General features: G+C 47.9%; 1 protein-coding gene across 1 annotated transcript in view; it reads left to right on the top strand.

The window, feature by feature from the left end:
• TMIE (transmembrane inner ear) overlaps positions 1-22,595 on the top strand; it is a 46,551-nt gene extending 23,956 nt beyond the window's left edge. The window contains exons 3-4 of the mRNA XM_039527857.1: positions 15,284-15,433; positions 22,239-22,595. Coding sequence (XP_039383791.1) covers positions 15,284-15,433; positions 22,239-22,558 — 470 coding nt within the window. The 3' untranslated portion in view covers positions 22,559-22,595. The remainder of the gene's footprint in view (positions 1-15,283; positions 15,434-22,238) is intronic.
• Positions 22,596-24,722: the final 2,127 nt, after the last annotated feature.

Raw genomic sequence — 24,722 nt, 5'->3', positions numbered from 1 at the left:
TGGCTTTAGCATCAAAACGGCCAAGAGTGTCTGTGCTACTGAGGCAAAAATGAGCAATGAAACCTTGTGAAAGGGCCGCTCCAGTATGAGAAACAGAGGGTGAAATTTACCCCTGCTCTGGCCCCTCTGTGCAGGAGTGAATTTCAGCTCCACAGTGCCGTACTAGCCACAAAAGCCTTTAGTATCAGAATATCAGCACATGTAGCAGTGGTTGGGAACCACAGTAATAAGATACAGTGCTATTTTGATCTATCTTCTGGCCTGTCTACACTGGGAGACATTACATTGAAGTCTCTGCGGTTGCACTGGTGTAAAAGTAGTGAGAGATCAAATTGGGACTCATGTTTATTATAACTGAACACACATGTTCACAGGAATCAGCTATTATTTAACAGGCATTAACAAAGCTATTACAGTTAAATTGCACGCACAGTTAATTCAGTTCTAGGATGCTTCATCTGCAGCATTATGGCTTTAATTTACCTCCTTGCCGCTGGCATTGAAGTATAAACGCCAGGCAAGAGATTTACACCATTAAATAAGCATTACTTTGTGGAAGGTAAAAATGGCTAGGCCAGATGTTTCTGCCAATGTGCAGAATTCCATTGAGCCATGAAGAACGAAGGATGGCTTAAGGATGTTTTACGTGGTGCTTGGGAATGGAGATTTTATATATTCAAGTGCTGACGCAGCAGCAGCAGAACAAGTCTTGCTAAGTTAAAGTACACTGTAACCGTGGAAACACTCAGTTGAAAGTACTACAGTACAGAGTGCACTGATGGCATTGCTCGTGCGCATTTGCAGTTGTGTGCGCACTCTCGCCTTCCACTGGCTGGAATGTTAGACATGCTCACATGGGTGTGGGTGACTATGTATAGGCTGGAGGCCTGCAGCGGGGCTATAACCTCAAATACCACTGATGCTAAGGGTGACGCTCAAGACAGATTTGCAGAAGTGCCCAGGAAATGTGACCTGTGTGCTGGCCCCGGTTTGCTTTCATTCTCCATTTGCTCAAGTCATCAAGGGCTGTGGGTTTTTATTTGATTGGAGCAGGGTTCTGTTCTGCTTGACCCACGCAGGCAGTAGAGCAGATGGACACAACCTATGGATGAACTGTAATCTGTGCATAGCAGCAGCACAAGGTCTATATACCACTTAAGAGCCATTAACACGGGTGTTGGCATTGTGCTGGCCTCCCGATGGGTGAATTTCACTTTGTGGGCCAGATCTTGTTCTAGGGGAGTATGGGACCACACTCACTTACAAGACGTCAGTTTGGTTGGGATAGACGTGGGTGCAACTAGGTCAGATTCCGATCTTCCCCAGGTTGGTGAGCGTTTGGACTCAGGATTTTTGCCCCCTCTGGAGGTTATGGTGTCAGTTATTAGCAACTTTTAAAAAATAATTCAGCTAAGTCTCAAACATGCTGACTGCTTTGCTTGATAAGTTCCTGGTTGCTAGCTCTGTCACGTATGTGCATTTTTCCTGATAGCCAAAGGATCATAGATCCTGCATCATAATGTTACAATGTTTGTGCCTTGATGCACTGTCATCGAGTAGCGATGCAAAATCACAGCACTCGCCCTCAGAGGACTCTGATCCTCTTGGGGATGCAGGACAAACTGATGAAAATTCAGGAAAAGTAGTAAACTTCCTGCCAAAATAATGCATGTGAGTTAGGAGACGTAAAACAAAGTGCCTTGCAAATAAAGTAACTGCTTGTTTCCAGTTTGCTTCAGCTGCCCAGGGCAGCTAAGTCATCCTCAGCATGAAACAATGTCTTGTTTTGCAGTATTCTGTTTTTCATAAATCCATAGATTCCAAGGCCAGAAGGGACAATTGTGATCATATAGTTTGACCTTCTGTATAACACATGACATAGAAGTTCCCTAAAATAATTCCTATTGCGTATTTAAAGCATATTTCAAGTCTGTCTGCCTACAACTGCTCAGTGAACTGGATTCTAGAGCAAACTTTCTTCTTTAATAAGCTGAGATCAGTTTTTTATTTTGCAACTTTGTTGTAGATTTTGAAACTAGAATTTAACATCATGATGGTTCTTTTCCCAGTTAAAAGCATATGATAAATAACACAGCCAATACATTTGAATGCTGTCACCTATTTATTATTATAGTTGCCCTTGCAAATTGTAACTAGAGATAGTTGACATATTTCCCGTGGAAAGTTTTCCTGACGAGAAAATACAGTTTTGTCCCAAAGCTGAAATCTTCCCAGGAAAATGTCCAGTCTGATAAAAACAAATATTCCCCAGTGAGAAACATGGAAGTGAAAATTCTCATTTCATTTCAATTTAAAGTGATTTTTGTTTCTTCTGTGGTGTGAAAAATACCAAAACACCATTCTAAATCAAACCTAAATCACAGAATCACAGAATATCAGGGTTGGAAGGGACCTCAGGAGGTATCTAGTCCAACCCCCTGCTCAAAGCAGGACCAATTCAAATTAATTTTGTCTCCAAAACACTGATTCCAAATGAAAATTATCCTGTCAAATCAGTTTGAAACTTCCCATGGGAAAAACAACATTTTTCAGCTGAAATTTTGAGCAAAGATTTATCATTACAAATTTCTCGCCAGAAATGTTTTGGTGTTCTGATCTGTTCTGGCCTCAATTGAGATCTGGGCCCCATCATGCTGGTTGCTGAACAGACTGTCAGAGGCAGTCTCACCCACCTGGAAGAGTTTACCATCTAAACAGATAAGCTGGACCAAGGGCAAAAGAAAGGGTGTTTTTTTTATCTAAACCCAGATACAGAGAGATAGCAGATTGGGATCAAATACACCTCTACCCTGATATAACGCGGTCCTCGGGAGACAAAAAATCTCACCATGTTATAGGTGAGACTGCGTTATATCAAACTTGCTTTGGCCTCCCTGTTCCTTGTTCCCTGACCGCCCCCTCCAGAGACCCCTGTCCCTAATCACCCCCAGGATCCCACTCCTTACGCAACCCCCCTGCTCCCTGTTCCCTGACTGCTCCGACCCCTATCCACGCTCCCCTCCCCCCGACAAGCACTCACCGGCAGTGTCAGGAAGCGGAGCAATGCGGCCCCAGCCTGCCCCACTCCACCACCTCCCAGCCGCTGTGCTCCACTTCCCACCGCCGGTGCGTGCGGGGAGGTTGGGGAAAGGAACCCCCCCGCCCCGTGCTCACCTGCGGCGGGAAGCGGAGCGCTGCGGCTTGGAGCTGGCGGAGCGGGCTGGGGCTGGGCTGCTCCACTTCCGCCGCTGCCAGGGGAGTGTGCGCGGGGTTGGGGGGAGGATCTCTTCCCCCAAGCTCCCTCCCCCAAGCGACACAGCTGGGACCGGGGTGAGGAAAGTGGAGCAGGCTGCTCCCAGCCCCCCGCTAATCCCCCAGGCCACTCTGGGACTGCGAGGCCCCCAAAAGTGCCCCCCCACAGCTCCTGCCTCCCTGGCCCTCGGGGGGGGGGGAAGCCCCTGACGGCCCCCGAGACCCTCTGCCCCTTATCCAACCCCTCTGCCCCGGCCTGGCTGGCACCCTTAACACATTGCTCAGAGCAGCGTGTCAGAGCTCTGGGCTGGGGGTGCAGACTCTGGGGTGGGGCCGGGGCTGAGGAGTTCGGTGTGCAGGAAGGGGCTCCGGGTTTGGGGGCGGGTCTCAGGGCTGGGGATTGGGGCATGGGGTTGGGGTGCGGGCTTACTTCCGGTGTCTCCCGGTCAGTAGTGCAGCGGGGGTGCTAAGACAGGCTTCCTGCCTGTCCTGGCACCCCCGGGGCACAGCGCGGTGTCAGAACAGGTAGGGACTAGCCTGCCTTAGCCGGCAGCACTGCCAACAGGACTTTTAATGGCCCGGTTGGTGGTGCTGACCAGAGCCGCCGCCACCCAGTGCCTGACATTCCGCGACCCAGGGTCGCAATCCGCAGTTTGAAAACCACTGCTCTACACTGCAATCAAGAGACGTGAGTGCAGCAGGAGCGGACACACCTGACTTAGCTTTCAAGCTGGGCCCTCTAAAAATAGCAGGGAAGCTGCTGCATCAGAGGTTAGCCACCCAAGATCTTGGGTACGTGCTCAGGCAGCTAGGCCACGCTGCTGTGGCTTCCCTGATCCGATTATTCCAGCTAGCTACAGCTACACTGGTTTGCGAATAGACTTGCTGCAAATGCACCTCTGGACTGCAGCACAGATGTACCCTAAGGGATAACAACTGTAGGGGATGTGTACCCTGCACTCTCAGAGGACTGTCTCTTCTCTGTGTGGGCTTTTGCCTGTCTGGCATATCCTGGCCTTTAAGTGAGAAACAGCTACTATCCATAGCTACGCTGGGCTGTAGAAAACCTGTGATCAGTTCTCCACTCTGTCATTCTTAGTGTGTGATTTCTAAGAAGGGCCAGATTTTTAAAGGTTTAGAGAAGAGCCACATGGGATTTTCAGAAGGCCCTGTCTGTATCTCAGTTCCCATCTGTAAAATGGGGAAACCACTTCTCTCCCTCATTAACTATTGTGAGATGCTCCGATGCAAATTTCAAATGACAAATTACCTTAAAGTGCCTTAAACAGATGTAATTAACCAGGCAGCCCAGGGGTACGTACCCATCTTCGTGTGAATGTAATGAACGAGGAACCTGGGTCTTTCAACAACATCTTTAAATAAGGTTGCTGCCGTTAACTTGCTTGAATAAATCTGCATTAATTGCAAACGTTATTAGCAACGGAATGGCTTCTTAATTGATTCAATGCAGCACAGGCTACTTCATTAAACATTAATTAAATGCTCCATTGATTGTCTACGGCTTGGAGGGGGGAGAAACCCTAAGGTATATTTCAGTCACTTAATTCAGTTAATTAGTGGAACTGCTTGGTTTTCATTCATAAGCTAGTTACTAAATTATAACAAATGCTGTCTAGCCGGGAGTCTTCGTTTACATGCTTCCTTACCCCTATGTGGTGCGGCTCTGCCACGGTTCGTCTCTCAGCAGGGCCGTGGGGTATCCCACTGCCTCGCTCTAGTCCACCGGCTGTCGGCTCTGCGGCAGTGTGGGACGGCCCGCACACGGTCAGGGGCTCAGACCTTGAAGCAGGGGCTGAGTCACTAGTCAATATCAGCCCAGGCCCTGGATCAGGGCGGGGCAGCAAACCAAGAGTCAGAGACTCAGACCTTCAGGCAGGGCTGAGTCAGTAGTTCTATATCAGGAGGCCCTAGCCTCTCCAGGCCAGGGAAAAGGGGGTGGGGGAGTCTGCCACCCAAGGAGTGGGTGGCAGCGGGGACGCAGGCCCTCCCACTCCACTGCGTCCCAGCCCGGGGCCCTAGCAGCGGCAAAGACTCGCTGCTGTCAGTGGGGATCCTGGCCGCAAAAACACTGACATAGGTTCAGGCAGTGCTGCAGCCAGACTGGGGTTGGCTGCCCCCGGGCCACTTCCACACTCCCCCTCGTAAGGTACCTGAGTCGTCGTAGTGTCGCAGGCGGTCTCAAACACCATCGGTTCCTCCGGGTAAGTAGCGGATGGTAGGCTCGGCTCCTCCTCGGGGTAGCTGGCAAGAGGCAGGCTCGGCCAGTCCTCCTCTGGTAATGAGCAAGGGGTAGGCTCGGCCGGCAGTGGCCTTCTGCTGTCTCCCCCGAGAGAGCTCGGCCGCAGACGTCTGGTCTCTGCGGCGGCTGGGTCTCAACTGAGCTCTGCAGGTGAGCTTTTATACTTCCGGGTCTGCGCCGTGACCTCTGAGGGGCGGGCGCAGGACCCAGTGGCTCCGCCCACGTTGGTGTTAGGGGAGGCTTGTCTCTCAGCGGGGCCATGGGGTATCCCACCGCTTCGCTACACCCTAATAAATCTGATTCTCTTGTATCTTACTGGTGAATCATGAGTAACTCCATTGCAATTGAGGGGTTAAACTGGTGTGAGAATTGAATAGAGCCCAATAAATTCAGGGGTGACTTTATCACAGTCTGTAAGTACTTACGTGGGGAACAAATGCTTGATAATGGGCTCTTCAGTCTAGCGGACAAAGATCTAACACAATCCAATGGCTGGAATTTGAAGCCAGACAAATTTGGACAGGAAATAAAGTGTAAATTTTTAACAATGAGGGTGATTAACCACTGGAACAATTTACCAAGTGTGGTGGAGTCTCCATCATGGGCAATTTTTAAATCAGTTGGATTTTTATAAAAAGATCTGTTCTTATTCAAAAAGGAATTATTGGGGGGGGGTGTGGAGAAGGGAACGGTCTATAGCCTGTGTTATACAGGAGTTGATAGCTGAAGTTTTTTCTTAAAGTTCCAGCTCTTGGAGTCACGTGAATACATGAGAGTCTCAGGTCTCATTTAAAAAGAATCATCGTGGTCCCTTCTGGACTTGGAATCTACAAAAGTAATTGATGTCATAAATGCACAGGAAGATTTCACAGAGGCACTTTTAGCCTCTGCTATTTTAGAACATTAGCTGCTAATCAGATCAGCTCTCTGAAATGTCTGAATCCCTTAGTGTTTGCATATCCCTAGGAATTGCCTTTAACAGAAATTAAGGGTAAGCCAACAGGTTCAAAACAATTCGATGCCCTCTGCCCCAATGCCAGGAGCTCAGATAGTTTGGCAATGGCAGTTTTGCTAATCCTCAGTGTTAAAAAAATAACCATGAGACTGGCCCCCAGAAAACCATGAGATTTAAAATAAGTTAAATGAATGTTGGGTTCTTTTCGTCTGCCTTCTGCTTATTGAGATTTCCAGCAGTTTTCAAGCTTTTGCTCCGCAGCTATGAGGCCTATATACTTCTTTTTAAATGAGACCCGAGAGTGGTGGGGGCACTCAGGGACAGAGAGAAGGGGTGGTTGGATGGGGTAGGGGTCCTGGGGGGCCATCGAGAATGAGAGGAGGGGTTGGGTGGGGCGGCAAGGCGCAGTCAGGGGACAGGGAAGGGGGGGATGGGTCAGGGGTCCCCGGGGGTGTGTCAAGGAACATGAGGGGTTGGATGGGGCACGACCCCCCCTGAGGGGGGGGCGGGCACGACCCCCCCCGGGGGGGAGGAGGGAACCGGTTGTTAATATTTTGGCAGCTCATCACTGCTCCCTAGGTAACCCATTTCAGTGCTTCACCACCCTCCTAGTGAAATAGTGTTTCCTAATATCCAACCTAGACCACCCCCACTGCAATTTGAGACCATTGCTCCTTGTTCTGTCATCTGCCACCACTGAGAACAGCTGAGCTCCATCCTCTTTGGAACTCTCCTTCAGGTAGTTGAAGACTGCTATCAAATCCCCCCCCCTTCTCTTCTGCAGACTAAATAACCCCAGTTCCTTCAGCCTCTCCTCGTAAGTCATAATAACAAACAACTTAGCTTCAGGGTACCAAAACCCCCCTGAGCCCCAAAATGTTTTGAGGCTCTCCCATGACTCATAAACATGCTCTCAAATGTTCTTTTCAAGCGCCTAGCATCTTCTGATCTTTTTGCTTGGCTAAAAAAGCATGAACAATAGAGAGAACTTAGAATCCCCATAATACGAACGGTTGCCGGGTTGATGGCACTTCCTGTGGAGAGCAATGGAAACACTATGGGGATCCAGGCACGACCAGTTTGCTCCTTCCCCCTGCTACTGCCTTTATCCCTCACCTATCCCAGAGCAGCAACTTGGTCATGCCCCCGCCTACCCAACAGCACTTTCCAACCCACCGAGCTCCACAATGTGCAGACATGGGGCAAAAGAGAAGTCTGGGAGAAACCACACTCAACAGCACCTGGCTCCTCCAGCCCTGCAACCCGGCTGCACTAACCCCTGTACTTCAGCAGCTCTCCACCCCAGGAGCTCAAACCTCCCCTATCCTATAAGTCACCGACCCAGCAGAATCTGCCCCCCCCCACCTTTTTTTGACCCAAAACAAGGCTGAAAATAAATTATCCCATGATGAACCAAATCCCATCATCCTTTGTGCTTGCAATGGATTGTGGGATTGGGGTCATGAAATGATGTCATTTCTACCACGTGGTGGGTTGTCGACCCCAAGAGACCAAGAACAGTGGAGCTAAGAAGAGCTTCATGCCCATGGTAAGAAAGCACATTGGATTCATGGGGAAGCCGCTGTGGGGCAAATTGTCCAGTTAATCAGCCCCCTATACCTTTTTAACCCTTCCCAGGTAAAGCTCGCTGCTCAGACACATTCTGTCCAAGCATCAGCAGTAACTGCAATAAAGATATTCTCCTGTTAAACCTTCAGTGGCCATTATATTATTTCTCACCATTCTGCATTTGTACCATGGGAGCAGCTAGAGGTCTCTCCACTGGATGCTGTACAGAGTAAATGACCGAGAAGTGGTTACAGGCTAAGAGACATGATGTAACAGGTGGATGAGAGACACAAGGGTGCAGGATGTGTGTGTGTGGGGGGAGAAGGATAACAAAAATAGGATGTGTGTGCAATTCTTAGCCAATCAGCGGCAGCCATCGCATCCTGCATTTGCCTCCCCATGATCAGGTTGTAGTTTGCCGGCTGCATTCCAGAAGAGGTGAGTTTGAAGAGGGACTTGAAGAAGGATGAGGCGGTGGCTTTGGAGATTTTGATTGGGAGTTTTCCCCATGCAGGGGCCAGAGGGAGAGTATTTCATAGATTATAAAGGCAGAAGGCATGGGCAGCGGGTGTAAGAGGCCTGGGGAGGCTAAGCCTCTCCAAACCCAGGTCATGTCCCCACCTTCACTCCCCCTCTCCGCCAAAGCCAGCAGGGGCTTAGCTTGGGGCTTGGCCAGCTGGGGACGAGGGCAGCCAGGGCGGCTGGGGCTGGCGGGAGGCCCAGGGCTCAGAGCAGCTGGGACAGGCAGGCCGGTGCTTGGGATGGCTGGGGCTGATGGCCTGGGACTTGAGGAGGCCGGTACGGCTGGGACGGGCCAACCGGCAGCCTGGGGTGTGGGGTGGCTGGGGCGGGCGGCCCAGTGCCCAGGGTGGTTCATCTGGGGCTCCCCTGGCCATGGCGGGGGGGCTCAGGTCTCTGGAGAGAGAGGGGGGTGGAAGGGGCAGGATAGGGCCGGGCTTCAGGCCGAAGAATCAGGGCCGGGAGGCTCGCCTCCCTGATGGGAGGGTTCATGTGCCACCCTTGGCTGAAGGGCCACCTCATCTCATCTGACCTCCTGTGTAACATCCCCCGAATTAATTCCTGTTTGAACTACAGCATAGCTTTCAGGGAAAAAAATTCCAATCTTAATTTAAAAATTAGTTTCCATGGAGTGTCCACCATTGCAGCCGATCATTTTTGGTGGAGTCATATCTCAGGCCCTCCCACGATTTGTCGCTCTGCCCTATGAGTAATCTTTCCCCTTTGAAGTCTGTGTCTCTTTAGAAATAACGAAACAAGTTAAGATTCAGGAAGGAGCAAATGCGTTCACGAATCCCATCAATTCCCATGCTCAGATCCTCCAGGATTGCGATAAGGAAAGGAAAGCGTGCCAATCGTTTTAGCTCCTTTGCTGTAATACACGCTTCTTTGGGCCTGTGTCTGAATCCGTATTTAATAAAGGAACAAAAAGTAGCTTGTTGTCAAAATTACACTTCCCTTTCCCAGCCTCCCAGCAGCAAAAAGTGATTTAGCACTTTGATGGTTTGAGAGCTGAACGTAGAACGAAAACATCAAAAGCGGGATCAGAGCTGATTTTTAATTTAAAAGGGAGATGTTTTTTCAGAGGAGGTGGCTGCATTCAACGGTGTGTGTCGGGGAACTGGAAAAGATGGTTTTCAGAAGCCAAATAGCAAAGAAGCCAGCAGCATGTTAATGCAAAGATAAGGCAGAGATTTAAATAGCGCACTGAGGAGGGGAATATTTGTTATTTACAAGAGTGATTCTCAACCAGGGGTCCGGGCCAAGAGCAGATTTCGGGGAGGGCGCCAAGCAGGGCCAACGTTAGTCTTGCTGGGGCACAGGGCAGAAAGCCAAAATCCCACCACATGGGGCCAAAGCCAGAGCAATGTAGCAGTCCCTAATGGCAAGGGGCCGCAGGCAGTTGCCCTGCTTGCTACCCCCTAATGCCGGCCCTGGCTTTTATATGCAGAAAACAAATTATTGTGGCACAGGTGGTCCATTGAGTTTTTATAGCATGTGGGTGGTGGGGCTCAGAAGAAAAAGGTTGAGAACCCCTGATTTGCCAGGTGTCACCAGTTAGTCACTGGCAGGCTGGGATCTGCCCATGGCACAGGAGGCAGGGAAAAGGAGGATGGACCAGTTCTTAAGGTCCCATGGGTATTTATTTCACTAGCACTTGCATTCACTCCCACAGCCCCATAAGTTTTCAGTGTACTCACAGTCTGTTCCCATCAGAGGAGCCCCTTGTCGCTACGTAGACAAGCCACAGCCTGTGTGGGCCCATAGTCCAGATCCAGTCCCTTCTTTCCAGGCTCTGCCATGCTTCACTGTGCCACCACAGTCTGACCTGGTGCTGCCTTGAGATCCGGGGGGCCATTGCTCTCTCCTCTCCCTCACACTGCTTTACTGGCACACATTTCCCCAATGCCACCAGCCCTCCAAGTCTGAGGAGCCTGTATTTTATAGAGCCAGAGGCTCCTCCCCCTCCCAGCATGCTTTGCTGAAAGCATATTAGTAGCCAGGGCTCCCTTCCCCCCAGCTCTATCAGAGGATGAAACCAGCTGGATTGGGCCAGAGCCAGGTAGACACAAGGCTCCTTTCTGCTAAGTTTGGCTTCTCAAAGGGTATCTTTTTCCTTCTTCCACTGTGACAGTCGCTTTGTCACTCCAGGGCTCTGTGTTGTCTCCTTCCTTTTCCTGATGCTATAGCAGATCAGTTTCATGAAGCTATAAAAGTCTATATGATGCGCTATTACAGAGTTAAATTTTTGGGTGGGGAGGGGAGACAGACATGTTATTTCTGTCTCCACCCACTGCATAAGCGCCACCTACTTGAGACAGAGCCCTCTCAGTTGCCTGCAAATGTTCAAACTATGATCACATGGATTGTGCTGGGCTTCACTCCCCTTCAGTGGGATTTTTCTACATCCATGTGGTTCCCTCCAGATGTGGCTTCTCCTTAGTGGGGTTCTGTTGATCTTCTGGGCTCAGCTCCTCTGCCCTCATTGGGGCGTGGCTGTTCTGCCAGGCTCCTTGGAATTAGCTTCTTCAGGGCTGGTTAAAAAGAAACCAGATGGTAGCTTTCTTCTAAGTAGCCCCTGCTCAGGATATGAAAATGAGCTGTCACTCACATTACTTGGTGCAGCTCTCCAGAACCTGAGCCTCCCCTTTCTCACCGGCTTTGATCCCCACAGAAAGAGTGAGCAATGCTGATGTTTAAATTGTCACCATTCAACATCCATGTCCACACACCGGGGAAATGAACGGGGGAGCTGACACCTGTCGGAGCTCTTGCCTCAGGCACTCTGAAAACTCAGGCAGGCGTTCCTGCAAGAGTTCCTATTTTGAAGGTTTCCTGCCCAATCATAAGGGTCAGAGACTTACTTAAAAAAAAAAGAAAGAAAGCTGAAATTCTGGAGAATAAGATGGGAGCTTGAAAGAGGTAACGGTACATCCTACTGCTCTGTAAGTCAGTGAGGAATTACCAGCCTTGCTTTATTAACCCAAAAGGATCCAGCTAAATGCACAATGACTCAAACTACTCTCAACCACCCAGTCAAGATTTTACTCAGCCATCATCTTCCCCCACAATAAGCTGAAGCTATTAATAATATGAATGGTCATATGACCTTGGGGGGGGGGGATTTTTAGGTCCTCCCAAACAACTACATTTCCCAGAATGCCTACTGTTAAAGGGCCCAATAGCTACAACCGGTGCACTGGGGTTCATACCTGTGCCCTAAAGCCCTGTCACGTGGCCCAGCACTAATCCTGCCCAGTTGTGGGAATAGATACAAGAAAAGGTTAAAAAGCTGACATAAAGGATGAGTATAAAACCTTGCTTTGTAAGATCTCTCAGGTCTATGGGGAAAAGATACAATCTCCTACACAGACAGAGGACTGTGCATTAACTAATAGCTTACATTTCCAGGTGATCTTCACAATGAAAAAGGTTGGAAACTTTCCATTCCAAGCTGACGTTAACTTAGGCATTTAGAGAGTCCCAGAATGCTTTGCTTTGATTTCTTGTGTGATGGTGGAACAGCAAGATATGCAGGAAATGCAATTACATCAGGTGGGTTTGAAGGGGGCCAGCCATAAAATACATACTAGTTATAGCAGAAATTGTGCTGAAATGCACCATCCCCATCCTAATAAGCAGCCCAGGCTCTCACTCTTATTAAAAGAGAAAACGGATCACACAGAGTCCAGAGTGAAAGGAGGCGGAGTACAGCATGTGTAATTACTTCCCATGAGCAAGGAAGAAATACAGAATCATCTTGCTGCAGTACTCTGATGTACCTGATCCCAGATTTTATTCATCTGCCTATTCCTCATTTTGCAGCTAATAATAATGGTAATATTTAATAACCACTCCCAGCATGTGACAACATCACAGGACTCAATCTTCAGTTCTGACTGGTGCTAGCAGAGCTTGGGTTTGGGGGACATTTTGTTACCCATCTCTGGGTCTTGGCTGGAGTCAGTTCAGTTCAGCTCCCAGGACTATATACTCATGCCTTGCTGCAGCAGTCTCCAAGTGGCTATTCCTCCTGCTCTGGTTAACAAAATGGGTCCTAAAACATTTTGCAATGTCATATGTGAGCTGAGAGGCAGGATTGGAACTGTGATACAGCATTGTGCATGGAGTGTTGTGTGAAGTTTGCACACACCTTCCCCTGACAGCCATCCGTAGCCAGGCTGCAGTGTGGTCTAGTTGCTCGTGAACTGGGGTGGGGTGCAGAAGACCTGGGTACTATATCTGACTCTGTGACCTGAGCCAAGTCTCTGTGCCTCAGTTTCCCCACCTGTAAAATGGGGGTAATGATACTGCCCTTCTTGATAAAGTGCTATGAATGAAAAGTGCGAGATAATTACTAGGTATCCTTATAAACCATCTCCTGGGACCGAATCCTTTATAGCAACCAACCATGAACTAAAGAACTAGGGTCCAGATCCTTAAAGGTGTTGGTAACTCTCACTGATTTCCCTAGTCCCATGGTCCTGGGCCAAACACCACTATGTTAAGGAGAGGCTTTTCATTGATTACAAAGGGCCCTAAGCCCTCTGCCTGGGAAGCAGGGTCAGGCACCAAGTGAACTGCACATCCTACACTGAACAGTGTGTTACCATCACCCATGTGCTTCGTAGGTGTGGTCAATCACCTACCCACCAGTCAGCAACATCATAAGGACACATTCCAGTCTCTCATCCTAAAATGAGCAAAGCTCAGTTACCTGCGGTCTATGCTGACAGCACAAAAGGACAAAGGATAAAAGCATCTAGATAACTGCCCCGCTTACAAAACGCTTTACAGTCCCTAATGCTTACCTGCAATTAACCTTTGCTTCAGATTTCTCCTTCCCTTTGACTTTCCAGTGACCCTGGATGCTAGTGAGATTCGATTAAGATTTCTCTGCCGTTAATTGTTTAAAGGGATGGATAGTTTCTGCAACACACCCCAGAAGCGAGAGCAGTGGCTCCGGTTTCACTGACAGCCCAACACGGATGAGGATGAAGGCACTGGAAATAATCACATCCCCCTGCTCTGCTCGGTGAAATGAAGGAGTGTCCCTCTGGAACCCTTTACTTTTTGTCAAAGCGACCTCCCGGCTCAGGGGAGGCCAGACTGATGTAGCACAAACTCCTTCCCTGGGGTGAAATTCACCTTTGCAAAAAGCCTGTGAACTACCGGAGTCCTGTTTTGAAGGTTTAAGGGGGACATATGTGAGGCTGAGGTACTTTCCTGGCTCTCTGCGCAGGGATAAATTCTACCCATAGTGAATGAGAAGCGCCAGGCAGCCTATGGAGAGGGGAGTGGAGTCTGACTCCTCGCTCTTCCCCCATCTCCCCAGGTTAGCATGCAGACCCTGATTGTGAACTCACAGCAGCATAATCCATTGATCCTGATCCTCCAGTGCTGAGGAAGGTAGATCAGATGCTCCTACTGACTCTCATAATATAGGGGGGCAGCCGATTAAAACGAAAGGCTGCAAATTTAAAATGGAGCAAAGGGAATCCTTTTATACCCAGCCCATGGAACTCATTGCCACAAGATGTCATTGAAGCCAAGAGCATAGCAGGAGTCAAAAAAGGACTGGATGTTTGGGTGCAGTGAATGGTCAGAGTTACCTTAGAAAGGGTTGGGGAAAAGAACCTCAGAAATTTCAAAGGGATACAAACCCTCGTGCTTCTGGGTATAAAGTAATTGGAGGGTAGGAGGGAACTATCCCTGTGGGCATGGTATTTTATAATTGCCTGCTTTGGTGCTTTTTGCTTTCCTCTGACGCAGCTGATGCTGGCCACTGTCAGACAAGGCACAGGGCAAGGTAGACCATGGGTCTGATCAGGTATGGCAATTCCCTTATTCTAGGCAATTATACACTAGCGAGAAACTCTGGAGTCCTAGAGATGAGAGGAAAATTCTCATCAGCTGTAAAGACCCGGGGCCAGATCGTCAGCTGGTGTCAAGGTGCGGTCCTCTTCAACCACCCGCCAGTTCTCCTGTCTTCTAGATGCCCTTTGGTCACTTTTGCCAGCACAGGAGAGGACGATGGAATCTGCTTGGCATAATGAGTGGACAGTGATTACAGTCGTTAATCACTCTCTCATCACCGACCCAACCATCTGCCCACTAGGTTTTGACCTGCCAAGACACCCGTGGCCGTTCCTGAACCAGTTTCGAACAGGACAGAGCAATTGTGCGGCCAATCTCTTCAAAGAGGTTTTTTCTAACGACACGCGCTGCAGCTGCAGTCGACTTCAGACTCTGTCGTGTCTCCTTGACGAGCGCCCACTGACTTACGTTGATGGTGGGCTACTGGCTCTCCACCCGGCTGGGCACACTGCGCATACGCTGAGAGAGAGGGGTTAGAGCAACGGGCTGGGAGTCAGGAGATTTGAGTTCACTTCTAGGCTCCGCTACAAACTCCCTGTGTGGTTTTTGGGCAAGTCACTTAATCTGCCTTGTTCCTCAGCTGTGAAATGGGGATGCTACTAACCTAGCTCACGGGGAGCTTGTGAGGGTAAAATCAGCTGAGCGTTGTGAGGAGCTCAGATTCTGTGATGATGAAGGGGAGATAACAACCTAGACAGACAGTTCTAGTGAAGTCACTGGGGCTGGATTCCCAACTAGCGTAGCTGCACTGAGATCTGCGTTCTCCCACTAATATCTGCTGGCTGTGATCTGGTGAACCTTTTACTTGGGCTAGCAAAGTTAACTGAGACCAGCTCTCTCCTCTCTCCCAGTTATAACCCTGTGCTGTATCTTCAAGTGCCGGATTCCGCGGACAAAGAAAGAGATCGAGGCCCGGTATGCCCAGCGGCAGGCAGCCAAGACCTACGCAGACAAACTGGAGACTGTACCACCACTCAACGAGCTGACGGAGATCCCTGGAGGTACAGCCACACCCCCGTCTCTTCTCCCTGGGTTTCTTCCTGCATGCCCAAAGCGCCAGATTGTCCGCAGGCACAAATCTGTGTTGCTCCAGGCAGTTCAGTGGCAATTTGCACCCATGGAAGATCTGGCCCTGTAATTTACTGTGCAAAGCGCCTCTGCTTTGCATGACTCTTTATATCGTTTAACTTTCGTGGCAGAAAGCACTATCGTTAAGATCAAAGGGCCAGATCCACAGCTGGTGTCAATCCGCATAGCTCCATTGAAGGCAGTTGGCCCAGATCCTCAGCTGGTGTCAATGATCGCAGCTCTACAGAAACCAACAATTTAAACTAACTGAGGATCTGGCCCCACTACTTTTCCATGCTGAAGGCCAGATTCTGAGGTGATGCCCAAGGGGTAGCCAATGAGTTGTTAACTAGAGTTGGGCAAAAATTGTCTTGATGAATATCAACGTCGCTGAAAAAAATGCATTTTTTCAGGTCGTGGAAACAATTTGAGAATTCGGGTTGAATTTGGCAAACAGTCAGCCAAAAAAAAAAGGCAGAAGAAAAATGTTGAAAAAGTCAAAACGGTTCATTTCTGCCACTTTCATTTCAGCTTTTTGTTTTGAAGTGGCACTTCATCTAGAAATGTTGCTTTTTTTCCCAAAAGGGGTGGGTAAAATACCTGAGAGACTCAAAACAAAAAGAAAGACTGGAAAAATGTTCATTTGGGGTTGAACAAAGCATTTTGTTTGACCCAAAATGATTATTCTGGGGGGTGAGGTTCAGCCACCGAATTGAAAAATCAATTATTCACTCAGCTCTATTAACATTTCCGCTGCCCCTTCAATGGCCTGCCAGTCCGTACTGCCAAGTGCCTCTCTGTCACTGTGATCTTGTTATGGTTTCCTCTCCTGTCATTCACCTCTCGTAATTCTATACTCTAGGCTCTACTGAAAGCCTCCCAACTCTCTCTGGTCATGTCCAGTCCAGACCTCTCAACTCTCTGCCTGTGGTGAAGGAAGAAGATGAAATGGCCCTACAAGGAAATTAGGGGGGATGTCTGTCTGTCTGTCTCTTTGGCGTCTCCTTTCCATGGCTTCGCAGAGGAGATGTGGACTTTGGAACTCACTGTTCTCCTTTCCTTTCCTATGTTTCACCTTCACTCTATCTTCTTCTGAAGGGTTTTCTTTTTAACATTGCTCTGTAAGCCCAACCAGTGGTCACTAGGCTTTAGAGGAGCCTTATTGCCTCAAGCCTAGATCTTCAAAGGTATTTAAATTGCCTAACTTCCATTGACTTCAATGAGAGTTAGGTGCCTAAATATGTCTGAGGATCTAGGTCTCATAGTATCACAATCCAGGATATGGAGGGGCATGGTGAGGCAGATAAGGAAATGGAAGGAATTCAGGCCCTGATCCAGAAAAACCACTACGAACATGTCCAACTTTAAGCACAGAAGGTCTGCTCCAAAGCCCACCGAGGCCAATGGAATGATTGTAGGCTAAATTCCATGAGTCTCCCCATTTCAATCAATGGGTCAGATCCTCAGCTGGTATAGCCCTATGCCTGTGAACCTGGCTTCATGGGATTGCTCACGTGCTCGAGCGCTTTGCTGGGCTGTGGCCTTAATGGGTCAGCATGAATTCAACAGACGCTGGGTCACGCCCCATTCCTCGTTACCTCCTGGAAGTCAATGGGCTGAATCCAACCTCAGAGCAAGGCCAGTGAAATCAAGGGATGCATTTGGCCCAGTGGGGTTGGATGGGTCTAAGTGAAAGCAGAACTGGGCTAGTCATGGAAGTAGGAAATCATACTGAAAGCTGGCTCTGGCTGCATTATTAATTACACCTGAGATCATTACAATGGGAAGATGGGAAATGTCCAGGACTCAGTTATCTGCTATTTGCGGCTGGTGTCAGCATTTATAGCTAGGTGAAGAGAGTGTAAAATCCTACCATGCCACCTTCGCAGTGTTTTACACCTAACCTGCCCATGTAGATGTGATTTCTTCATTCGTTCAGTATCATTGCTTATTCATTTGCTTCGCTGTAGCACCTAAACATAGATCAGGACCCCATTGTGCTAGGCGGAGTGCAAACAAAAATACAAGTTCCCGTTTTGTACATACAATCGGTGTCACAAGCTGCAGGGCAGGGAGGAATCAGGCCCTCCTGTTTGTCTTTCCACTTTTTAGGCTGTGCGTATTCTCTTCTTCTTCTTTGCATTTCACTCAAGTTACCAGAATAAGTGGTCTGGTCAGGTGCACTTTCTGAACCACATCCTTGGCTGTGTAAACTGATGTAGCTCCATTGACTTCAAGATTGGGCCCTTTTAATCTACCAAATGGTAAGACGGGAGATTTGCTCTACTCACTGCCATGGAACAATGCTGATTTATACCAGCTGGGGACCTGGCCCTGAATGGGTGAACTTTACCTCTGTGTGCAAAGGTCCTGAACGAGGTTTATGCACCACTTAAGTTTTATGGAGTTAATCTGGTTTCATGCTGACTTAACAGAGCAAAATTTAGCCCCAATATATGTAGGAACAAATCCTCAAGGGGTATATATTAGTATAGCCTCACTGAAGTCAAAAGACCCATGTCAGATTGCACCAGATGACCTTCTGCCATGTAGTTTGGTGGTGCATTTATTCTTGTGAACAGGCAATAGAAAGAAGTAGTTATTTTAATGAATGAATGGTCATTAAGTGCTGTGAAGTTGGAAATCGCTACTTAAGTACTAAGTGCCAATCTCATTATGATTATTAAATACTATTAACCATTATTACTTGTTGTTATTTGAACCTCTCCATCCCACCGTTACTGCTATCATGGAATGTTCCAACTGATGGCTGGTTCTCTGAGGACTTCTTGATTGGACACCATGGGGTGACATCTCTTCTGGACAAAAACAAGGGATGACATCAGACTGTCTTCAGACTTGCTTGCCTCATTGACATGGGTCATCTTGCTCACGTCATGCGAGCAATGCAAGCAGGGTTTGGCCCTTGCTCTGACTGGTGATGGGACTGTGTGTTTTAAGAGCCGGATCCAGTTTCCAGTGGCTTGGTTGGGAGCTGGATTGGTTCCTGTAATGGTCATAAACAAGGAGGCATAAGAACATAAGAAAGGCCGTACCGGGTCAGACCAAAGGTCCATCTAGCCCAGTATCTGTCTACCGACAGTGGCCAATGCCAGGTGCCCCTGAGGGAGTGAACCTAACAGGCAATGATCAAGTGATCACTCTCCTGCCATCCATCTCCATCCTCTGACGAACAGAGGCTAGGGACACCATTCTTACCCATCCTGGCTAATAGCCATTTATGGACTTAGCCACCATGAATTTATCCAGTCCCCTTTTAAACATTGTTATAGTCCTAGCCTTCACAACCTCCTCAGGTAAGGAGTTCCACAAGTTGACTGTGCGCTGCGTGAAGAAGAACTTCCTTTTATTTGTTTTAAACCTGCTGCCTATTAATTTCATTTGGTGACCCCTAGTTCTTGTATTATGGGAATAAGTAAATAACTTTTCCTTATCCACTTTCTCAACATCACTCATGATTTTATATACCTCTATCATGTCCCCCCTTAGTCTTCTCTTTTCCAAGCTGAAGAGTCCTAGCCTCTTTAATCTTTCCTCGTATGGGACCCTCTCTAAACCCCTAATCATTTTAGTTGCCCTTTTCTGAACCTTTTCTAGTGCTAGAATATCTTTTTTGAGGTGAGGAGACCACATCTGTACACAGTATTCGAGATGTGGGCGTACCATGGATTTATATAAGGGCAATAATATATTCTCAGTCTTATTCTCTATCCCCTTTTTAAATGATTCCTAACATCCTGTTTGCTTTTTTGACCGCCTCTGCACACTGCGTAGACATCTTCAGAGAACTATCCACGATGATGCCAAGATCTTTTTCCTGACTCGTTGTAGCTAAATTAGCCCCCATCATGTTGTATGTATAGTTGGGGTTATTTTTTCCAATGTGCATTACTTTACATTTATCCACATTAAATTTCATTTGCCATTTTGTTGCCCAATCACTTAGTTTTGTGCGATCTTTTTGAAGTTCTTCACAATCTGCTTTGGTCTTAACTATCTTGAGTAGTTTAGTATCATCTGCAAACTTTGCCACCTCACTGTTTACCCCTTTCTCCAGATCATTTATGAATAAATTGAATAAATTGAATAGGATTGGCGACCCGTCTCTCCCAAACTTTCCTCCAAGGTGTCCAAATTTCCCTCCGATTAAAAGAAAGAGGCTGCATTATTTTCACTTTACTCTGCAGGTCCCTTTGAATATACATTATTTGTAGATACATTATAACTGCTGTGTATTGATCACAATCTTCCATGGCCAAAGGGTGTTAACACATTGTGTGCGCTTGTGGTGACTACTTTGGGGTGAAATGGACACAATAAAGACAGGCCAGATACTTAGCCGATACATGTTGGTGTCACTCCATAAGTCAGTGGAGATGTTATGGATATTTAAACCTGCTGGGGATCTGATTCTGCAGATTCGTTATTAGGAAGCTCTTGGGCAGCAATGTAGCCTCACAAGAAATGTTTTTGGGACACATGCCTCTAGCTAACATTTGGGATTGTCAGACGAGGGGTTGTGACAAAAAGGTCGTTTCCAGCAGCTCTTTGTCATCATTTTGCACAATGATGTAGTTTGGCTAAGTGTTGTTTTCTCCCCCCGCCCTGCCACCCACAGACATGTGAAATTTGATCTTCGATTGAATGTTATTTCATAATTTGAAATAGAAATTCAAAATGTCAAACTTTGTGCTCAAAAACCCAGGGGAGAAAAACAATCCCATTTTCTTTTAAAGAAAATTGTTCATTATTAAACCCTTTGGCAGAATTAATGAAGGGTGACACATCTAATACTTAAGGGCCAAATTGTGACCCTCTTACTCCTGCTGAAAAGTAGCCTACTTTATTATAGTAACACCTAGATTCTTCAGCCAAGATCAGGACCTCATTGTGCTAGGTGCTGTACAAACACATAGTAAGAAACAGTTCCTGCCTCGGAGCTCTTACCATATAAACAGGCTCAGAGAAGTGAAGTGATTTGCCCAAGGCCACACAGTAGGCCAGTACCAGAGTCACAAGTATTAGCCAGGTCTCCTCACTCCCAGTCCAGTGCCCTTTCCAATAAACCACACTGTTTGTGGCACGAGGTGCCACTTGAGATGAATAAGGGTCTCCGAGTCTGAGCCTAAATAAATAAGAGACATAAGGCAGAGATTTGCAGTTCCTGCTCTTTCCCTGGACTATAGTCGGCAATGAGGACTCCAGAGAAGCAGTACCCATAATGTGTTAACCAAAGACCACCCTGGGTCCACCGAGACCTTCTGCTTTATCTTACTGTTAAGACACTGAACAAAACAAAGCCAAACCTTCAGCTGGTGTCAATTGCGTTAATCCCAATGAAATCAGTGGCGCTCTGCTGATTTAAACCAGCTGAGGATTCGGCCCAAGGTAACTTTTTATGCAGTGCTTAATTTGTAATGAAAGAGGTGCTGGTTTGTTTACATTCATAACGGATGCAGCAAACCTCGAGGTGTCGGGGTATGAACTGCCAAACCTAGAGGTGCTGGGGCTCGGCCCGGACAAACCCCGGCACAAATGAAGTATGTGTAGCTATAGTTAACTCACCTCTTTGTCTAGATTCCTAGTTAGAACTACTAAGGAGACAGGGAAAAGATACAAATGTTTCATTGTTACGATGAGTTTAAATGGCAGAAGTGATACAGGGTAGTCGGCAACACAGCTGGGCAGGAACCAGATGATCACGACAAGGGAGATTCTGTGATTTAACTATTCCTATTCCCACTACTAAATAATAATTCTATCCCAAAAGGGAACGAAAACAAGTGACATTTCCTGCGAAACAAGTTTCTGAAATTTTCATTGCATGTCACTCAAAACATTTTCTTTTCATAAAATGGAAACATTTTGTTCTGATTTTTAGCTTTTAAGCAAATGTTTCATATAAAAATAGCGAGTTTGATTTCAAAACCTGTTTTGAAACAAACAAACAAAAATTCAAAACATTCTGTTCCAAAAATGTCAGTGTCCTTGGAATCCTTCATTTTGGGGGTTTGGAATGAAATGTCATCCCAACGGAAATGTTTTTCTAAACAGCAATTTTCACTGAAAAATGGTTTTGATGAAAAAAAATCCACAGTCAGCTGTAACTGGACCAGCTCAAGCAATCCGTTCCAGGGTTGTTTGCTCTGGGCCAGTAACACCATGCAGGGCAAGTCTTATTCCTCACTCTGCAATGCACCATTGAGGCTGTCTGTCTACCTGCTCAGCATAGTAAAGATTCTTCCTATATTCACAACAACCAACGCCAGTCTCTTCTCTTCTGCAAGGGACCTGCCGCCCCACAAGAAAAAACCCAGTCTGGTTTTCAAACAAACCAAACAATGGGGGTCCTGCTGCTTCCCTTGGGACACTCCTCCACATTAGGCCTTGCGGTTAGGGAATGCTCCTTGATTGTCTTCTTGGGTCCAATCCCGGTCCCGTTCAAGCCAAGGGGATTTTTTTGCCACTAATTTCAATGAAGCCAGGATTATGATTAGCTTTATCCCATTCTTCCTAATATACCCGTAGATTAACAAACTGATGTTGAAATGCAGCAAACCAGGGAGCCAATGAGAAATATGGAAGGTGTTGGATTGTTAGATTAAGGTGATTTCTGATCTCTCTGATTTGCATGTGGGCTGCAGGAATTGTATCTCTTACGGTGAAAGCTGCCCCAAAGTAACTTACTTTGTTTTCTTCCCCCCTCAATCCCTACAGCTCACGTGGCAGAAGAGAAGAAAGAGGAGGTGCCCACCGTCTCAGGGAAAGTGGACAGGGCCCAAGGCAAGAAAGAAGGTTCCAAGGGATCCAAGAAGAAAGAGGGCAAAAGGGAGCAGAAAGACGGGTCCAAGAAAGAAGGGAAAGATGAGAGCAGAAAGAAGGAAGGAGGCAAGGGTGCAGGTGAAAAGAAGCAAGGAGGTGGAAGGAAAGGTGAGAAGGAGACGGACCGAGCAAAGGCAGGAGGCAGCACCAAGGCTGGCAGCAAAGCTGGGGGCAACGCCAAGTCCTCAGCAAGGAAACCCCAGCAAAAGAAGTGACCAGACCAACAGCGGAGCTGCTGACACCCCCTCCCCCAAGCACGTGCAATGCTGCAGGCCTGCCGTGGGGAGAGCAGTGCTAATGCCTTGGAACTGGCGTGGTGGGAACAGGGAGGAGATGAAGAACCTCCTGAATCTGAGGTTATCTGGAGCTACTTGATCGATTTCTTTAAAAGGAAAATCGCCATTTCTACAGAGGTGATGTTTCCGCCAAAGGAAAACCCGCCTCGTTGGCTAGAAAGTTGCCTGTGAACAGAACGCCCTGTACGGTGCTGATTGTGTTCCAGCGTGCAGGGTGGAGTGAGAAATAGGAGCAGAGATGGGCTCATAGCAGCACAGAGCTGCCAAGAGCCAGAATATCCGGCGTGTGTCTATATTGCAATCAGAGGTGTGACTGCAGCACGTATAGACACACCCGAGTTAGCTTCTATTCAGCTGGCTCGAGAACCAGTCGCAGCAAAACTGCAGCAGCATGCGGCTGTACAACCCTGCCTGGGAGCCTGGGTATATACTCGAGCGGCAAGCCCACGCTGCTGCCCACGCTGCTGCGGCTTCACTGCTTTTGGTGTCCGAACTGGATCAAAGCGGGCTCTGGTGTGGCTCCATGTGCTGCAGTACATCTCTGACTGCAGCATAGATGTGCCCTGGAGAGCACTTGGCCCATTCCAGCTGAGATCAAAATACTCGACAAGCATTAGCTAGGCCTCACACCAGTCTTTTGGGGTATGTGGCATTCCAGAGAGGGCTTGGGCAGCGGGTATCACAGGCCAGGGGAGGCTAAGCCTCCCCAAACAGCCAGGCGTGGCCCCACCCACGCTCCGCCCCTAAGCCTCCTCCTGCTTCCGGCTCTTCCCCCGTGGCCCAGGCTGTGCCCGGGACTCATGGCAGCTGGGGTCAGTGCTGGCGCCACGCGGGGCTGGGGGCTGTGCCACCCAATGCTCCAGGACTGGGGGCATTTGGGCAGCTTTGGGCTCCGGTACGGGGGGGAGGAGGGGCCTCAGACAGAAGGGGCTGGGCTTCAGGTTAGCCTCCCCGAGTGGGCGGTTCACACGCTGCCCAGGGTAGAGGGCTAAACTCAGGCCCCATCAAATAATTGCTGGAAGGCACAACCCATAGGCTGGAGCTCTCTAATCTATGGTTATATTAGAGATACCTTGGGAGAAGGCTTTTCTTCCCTGTGAATCTCTTCTTAACTGTTTGGTGTTTTGCTCTGTCTCAGAGATGCTGACAGAAGCACTTTCCTGACATGAACTAAACACACTTTCCAAAAGCCTTATCCTCAGTTTTTTACAAAAAGTGTCATATAAATGAAGCTGTATGCCAAATATAGAATAAAGAACCAGATATCCTTTGGATGCAGATGATGCTGTCTTCAGTTCTTCAAGTCGTACTCATCCTGGGTGTGATACTGGCAGACCAGCCAGCCATTCCAGAGCCCCAGGCCAATTCGCTGGTGTATTAGTATAGATCAAAGTGATTGTTAAATGTATAAGAGTATATTTGGTGTTTGAACTTCCTGAAAACTAGTGGGATCTTATTTGCAATGTTTTCACTTATCTGGATCCTGTGCTAACGTACTAGCAAACATTTACATTGTGTCTACCCCTGTAACTAAATAACCCACCGAACGAGAAAAAAGCCTTGTGGAATGCAAATGAGGAACTCTGACGGAAAAGTGCTCATTTCAGAGCAAGCGGTCATTGTGGGTGACGACTGGAGGTCAGAGACTCCAAATGCATTCCTCACTCTCTGCCATCGTAGTGGCACCCTCAGAAGAAGTTATAAATATGGATTCCAGGAAGGCGCATGCATCTCTGGGCTGTTTGGACTCTTACAAGGAAAGCGTATCAGATGCAAAGCGGAGATCCCCAGAGACAATCTGCGTACCCTGAAAAGGCTTTTGGGAAACTGGAAGTTTATTATATCACTGCCACCATTTGGAATTACAAACTGTGACTCACCCGTGCATATATTTTACCTGCTTTAACCTCTCAGTAACTCTCACTTCCTTTTCTTAGCTAACAAATCTTTAGTTAGTTTACTATAGAATTGGCTGCCAGCATTGTCTTTGGTGTAAGTGTAACCTTTGTGTGGGCTAGAGTTCACTTCATTTCCCATCTCCAGTGCCTTAAAAAAACCCCAACTCCCATAGAAAGTAGCTGGA

Source organism: Mauremys reevesii, linkage group 2, assembly GCF_016161935.1.
Source record: "Mauremys reevesii isolate NIE-2019 linkage group 2, ASM1616193v1, whole genome shotgun sequence".
NCBI classification, from domain to species: domain Eukaryota; kingdom Metazoa; phylum Chordata; order Testudines; family Geoemydidae; genus Mauremys; species Mauremys reevesii.
This window is presented reverse-complemented; position numbering and strand designations above follow the sequence as displayed.